The 5,717-nt window shown below is 43.9% G+C and overlaps 1 protein-coding gene across 2 annotated transcripts in view; it reads left to right on the top strand.

The window, feature by feature from the left end:
• LOC109934535 (dynein axonemal heavy chain 3-like) overlaps positions 1–5,717 on the top strand; it is a 429,003-nt gene that overhangs the window by 254,200 nt on the left and 169,086 nt on the right. For both annotated transcript variants that reach the window (XR_007264478.1, XM_048610380.1), the window contains exon 27: positions 1,194–1,335. Coding sequence is in view for 1 of the 2 variants with exons in the window: in XM_048610380.1 (XP_048466337.1) it covers positions 1,194–1,335 (142 nt within the window). In the remaining variant the exon portion in view is untranslated. The remainder of the gene's footprint in view (positions 1–1,193; positions 1,336–5,717) is intronic.

The raw sequence follows: 5,717 nt of genomic DNA, 5'->3' as shown, positions 1-5,717 counted from the left end.
TCACTGTGACTGAGTCAGTATCACTGTGACTGGGTCAGTGTCACTGTCACTGGTTCAGTATCACTGTCATTGGGTCAGTGTCACTGTGGCTGAGTCAGTGTCACTGTCACTGGTTCAGGATCACTGTCACTGAGTCAGTGTCACTATCACTGGTTCAGTGTCACTGTGACTGAGTCAGTATCACCATCACTGGGTCAGTGTCACTGTCACTGGGTTAGTGTCACTGTCATTAGGTCAATAGCCAGGAACTCCCTTCCATGTGGGTGTACCAAGCTCACCACCACCTTACCCAGGACAACTAGGGATTCGTAATAAATGCTAGCCCAGTCAGTGATGCCCATATCTTCTGAATGAAGAAAAGGAAAATCACTGTAATTGGATCAGAATCATCATCCCTGGGTCTGTATCACTATCACTGTGTCAGTATTGCTGCTCCTTCACTGATTAATACCCTAAATTCCTCCGAAAGCACCAAAATGGGAATTCCTTCAGCTCATGGATTGCAGTGGTTTGTAAAGGGGATCTACATCTCCAGGACAACCAGTGATGACCAATAAATGTCAGTCTTGCTAGCGATGCCCACAAATTTAAAACAAGGTTTTAACTATATAAGGGAAATATAAATTCCCCTTGTGACACTAAGTTTAAGTCTTTACACTGAGAATATGGTCCTTTTGGTTCCAGCAATGCTCAAAATTGGTATAAAATGCTAGTAAGTCATTATGTCCTCATTACATTAATTCACACTGTGTAATTATTTTCAATTTAACATTCCACATTACAAAAGAATGTAACAAAATTAAATTTTCTACACAAAAATGTCAAACGCAATGAAACAAAATAGTGATGGATGAGGCTGATGTCTTTTTCATCATTTACATTCAATGTCATTCACTCAGTTCCTGCTGTTTTATTAGCAGAAGCCAGAAATATATTCAAATAATCTACAATGGGGAGGAAAGATTCTTAATCTTCTGTGAGAGGATAAAGTAGAGGTGTCTGGTAAATTACCCAAACTCTCATTGGAGATGTCTGTCTGCTGTTTTTGTTTAATGAGATTTACGTTTGGACTCAGTAACATCAATTACTATAAAACAAATCAAAATGGACAAATAAAAAGGAGTCAATCTCTCCAGTGTGACACAAATAAGTGAGCTGTTTGCAAATAGCCTTCAGCCTTGTTTCCCTTACAGGCCATCACTCAACAGAATGGACTGTGTGAATTTCTGGAGGAAAGTAATAAACAGATTGATGATATTGTCACCCTGGTGCGGGGCAAACTAACCAAGATGGCAAGAATAACCCTGGCTGCGCTCATCACCATCGATGTTCATGGTCGGTGAGAGATTACACTGAATTTCACATCTCTTACGCATTTCAATAAAATGTTTAATATAGAGAACACCCAGAAAAGCAATAAACATTTACCAATCAGAACAGAGGATGATTTTACTGTTGAGTTCAATCATAGAATCCCCACAGTGTTGAAGCAAGACATTCAGCCCATCAAGTTCACACCAACCCTCTGAAGAGCATCCCACCCAGACCCTGTAACCCTGCACTTCCCATGACCAATCCACCTAACCTGCACATCTTTAGACTGTGGGAGGAAACTAGAGCACCCAGAGGAAACCCACCCAGACACAGTGAGAATGTGCAAACTCCACACAGATGGTACCCCCACCACCGAGGGTAGAATCGGGCCCAGGTCTCCTGAGCTGTGAGGCAGCTAACCACTGATACACCGTGCCACCCTGAGATCCTTCAAGGAAGGATCTTAAACAATCTCTTAGAATCTGATCGAAGTGCTGACTGTTTTTAGAATATTTATTTTCTCTTTTGATAAATGCTATCCCTCAGGTTCCCCCTCCCTCCCTTGCTAAACTAAAGAGTAACTCAGTTATCTCCAGTCTGTTATTGGTTGTCTCATGTTTCAAGTTATTCACTGTAGTCTTATCACCTCTCTGGCTCAATTAACTTCTTTATCCTTGTGTTTAACTTCCTTTACTGCCCTGCATCATGTGATCTTTTTTATTCATTTATGGGAGGTAGGCATCACTGGCTGGCCAGCATTTATTGCAAATCCCTAGTTGCCCTTGAGTAGGTGGTTATGAGCTGCCTTCTTGAACTGTTGCTATCCACGTGCTGCAGGTAGACCCATGATGCCTTCAGGGAAAGCGTTCCAGTGACACTGGAGGAATGGCAATATAGTTCCAAGTCAGGGTGGTGAGTCGTTTGGAGAGGAACTTGCAGGGGGTGGTGTTTCCATGTGTCTGCTGCTCTTATCCAACTGGATGGAAGAGGTCATGGGTTTGGAAGGTGCTGTGTAAGGATCTTTCATGAATTTCTGCAGTGCATGTTGTAGATAGTACACACTGCTGCTACTGAGCGTCATAGTAGAAGGAATGGATGCCTGTGCGTGTGGTGCCATTCAAGCGGGCTGCTTTGTCCTGGATGGTGTCAAGCTTCTTGAGTGTTGTTGAAGCTGCACCCATCCAGGCAAGTGGTATTCCAGCACACTCCTGACCTGTTGACAGGCTTTGGTGAGTCAGGAGGTGAGCTACTCACTGCGGTATTCCTAGTCTCTGACCCGCTCTTGTAGCCACAGTGTTTATGTGGCAAACGCAGTTGAGTTTCTAGTCAATGGTAACCCCCAGGATGTTGATAGTGGGGTATTCAGTGGGTTAGCACCATTGAATGTCAAGGATTAATGGCTAACTTGTCTCTTATTGGCGATGGTCATGACCTGGCATTTCAGTGGCGCGAATGATACTTGCCATATGTCAGCCCAAGCTCACCTATTTTTGGTGGCTCAACAATCATAGAATCACAGAATTGTTACAGCACAGAAAGAGGCCATTCAGCCTGTCATGCCTGCACTGGTTCTATTACTTTGTGCCAATCTCCTGCCTTTTCCCCATTTCCCTGTACACCACTTCTACCCAGATAACCATCTAATGCCCCTCTTGAACATCTCAATTAAACCCCCCTCCACCCCATTTCCAGGCAGGACATTTCTTACTCTAATTACTCACAGTGTGAAAATGTTTTTTTCTCACACGGCCCTTGAGACGTTTCTATATGCACAGATTTCAGGTTCTGTGTTTTTCCACATTCGAGGATCTGTGTGAATGGCAGATATTGAAGAGAGGAAGGATCGTGCTTTTGGAGTGTTGTGCTGTCAGAAGTGTTGTTTCTGGAATGGGATATTAAACCAAAACCCCCAGAGAATTCAGGAGCCCCCAGAATCCCATCATAGCAAGGTGTGACAGGCCCAGAGTAGAAAATGATCGTGAAGCTCCAGGTTGACATTGAACATTCTGAGAAGGAAAGTCACCCTCCTGTCTGGCCTACATGTGACTCCAGTCCCACACTTTGTGACTGCCCCTCATGGTCTGCTGACCAGAAAGCTGGACATATCAGCCACCAAAATGGAGAGGTTCACAGTCAGCTGGGAACTGGCCTCAACTTCACTAGCCGGCTGTTTGTCCAGAGCAGAGCCCTCGGAGGCAGCTCACTCTCCTGATGCCTACAAAAACGTGGATCCAGCAGGAATCGGGGTGGGGGAGTGGGAAATGGGGGCTGTGGGAGGCTGAGGGGTTTTTTTAGGTGATGGGGATAGCTGCAGCCAAGGAATGTGTGAAATATCCATATGGAGTTTAGAACTTGGGGATACAGGGGTTTTGTGAGGATCCTTCTGAAATGTGATCTTCCATAACGATCTGTCACATTTCACACTTCCTTAGTCGAACCTTAGGTTTGGATCCAGATCCTCTTGGCATCCCAGGCTCTGATTTGCATTCAGATGTAAATTAGGATCCTATCAGATACCTTGTGGTGTTAAAACGGCAGTAGAGTGGGCTGAAAGTAGTCTGACCAATATTTGGAGATGAATAGATTGTTCTGTGGGACAGAGACAGTGAATTGGCTCTTGTTACGCCTGATAAATTATCTGGTTGGAGACTCAACCCTATACCCACTGGTCAAGGGACAGGCAGTCAGTGTGAGCCTTCCAGTGTCATCAATTTCCCCACAGCACATCATAAGAAATTAAAATTATCGTGTTCTTTCTGTAAGTACTGACAAACACCAGAGATTAAAGGAAAGAAAATGAAAGAACTGTGGATGCTGGAAATCAGAAACAAAAACAGAAATTGCTGGAAAATCTCAGCAGGTCTGGCAGCATCTGTGGAGAGAAACCAGAGTTAATGTTTCAGATCCAGTGACCCTTCCTCAGAACAAAAGTTAAGATGTTGGTTAAACAGTGTGCTGGCATTCCCTTTTCTAGTCAAAGCCTTATTCTGATTTACCCATCACCACCACCACCCCCCGCCACCCATCTCCCAGTGCACTGACTGGCCCCCTTCTACCAAGTCAAATTCTCACCCAGATACTGAGGCATATCAACAAAATATTATTTTCATCATCATCCATGGCAGACATGTCAATATAATGAACAGTTATGTGTAATATAAACAACTGGAAATAAACCAGGATAATTCCATTACACAGGGGAACAAAAGTACAAGAACAATTTTTCACCGATTTTACCGATATAGTTATGCCTGGAGCTGCCTCTCAGTTGGGCCAGGATTTTCACCATGTTTAGCCTGAAATTGACCGAGCTGGTTGTGAAGTTTCATGAGCAAATACTTTCTGGTGCAAAGGAAGTTTCTGCGATCGGTTTCTGCTGGTCACTGCAGCCTGGGGCAAGACCAGCTCCATCCTCAGAGAGAACTGGCCGGCTGTGAGAGTTGCTGCTCTTTCCTTTATTTTCAGCCTTTCAAGCGGATGCGCCAGATGAAACTGGCGTGTACTGTGTTGGCTCATGGGAATGCCAGGGTCATCACCAACCCCATCCCTAAAAGTAGTGGCGAAAAATTGCAGTGGACGCCAATGTGGTGGTCTCCTGAATGTCATGTATTGACGTGTGCAGAGATAGGGAGCATTGGAAATTAATCTATGATGGTACAGGTATCGCATTCCATACGTACCCAAGTGATGGGTGAATTTGTATATAAGTGAGCCTCTGAATTTTAGCCTAAAAATCTAAACTCTGCATATGATAAGGGCTTTGCACCAGTGGAAGCAAGTAATGAACACCAAGAGTTTGGGGTTTTTTGTACTAAAAGTTCAGAGCTAATTTATTCCAAAGATCAAGTTTACACAGTGTGTAACACCTTTTGAGTAAATTTTGAGAAATTTCACCCTGATCCTTTCCTGCTAGTTCCTGGAGATGACGATAAATCAACACACCGGAGCTCCCACCTTTGCTGATTCTAACAGGCAATGCCCTCCTTTCTGAAACAACAATAACTTGTGGTTCTATCCCGCCCCCACCCCCATGTAGTTAGTAAAACATTCCAGACTGTTCCACAGAAATATAAGCATAAGAAACTCGACATTGATAAATGTAAGCACCAATGATCAAGAGCTTGATCAAGGAGATAGATTTTATGGAGCATTCTAAAGGATAAAGGATTAGGGTCACTGTTTCAAAGCCTGTAAGTTTGTAAAATTTACTAAGCAGAAGACTTTGTGAAGCAATGAAACCAAAATGGTTTTGACAGGTTTTTGCCGTGATTTCAAACCTGGGTTATTCACAGGTCAGAGATAGTAGGAACTGCAGATGCTGGAGAATCTGAGATAACAAAGTGTAGAGCTGGATGAACACAGCAGGCCAAGCAGCATCAGAGGAGCAGGAAGGCTGACGTTTC

Source organism: Rhincodon typus, chromosome 22, assembly GCF_021869965.1.
Source record: "Rhincodon typus isolate 14 chromosome 22, sRhiTyp1.1, whole genome shotgun sequence".
Lineage (NCBI taxonomy): Eukaryota > Metazoa > Chordata > Chondrichthyes > Orectolobiformes > Rhincodontidae > Rhincodon > Rhincodon typus.
Note: the sequence above shows the minus strand (reverse complement) of the source record. Positions and strands in the feature narration are given on the sequence as shown.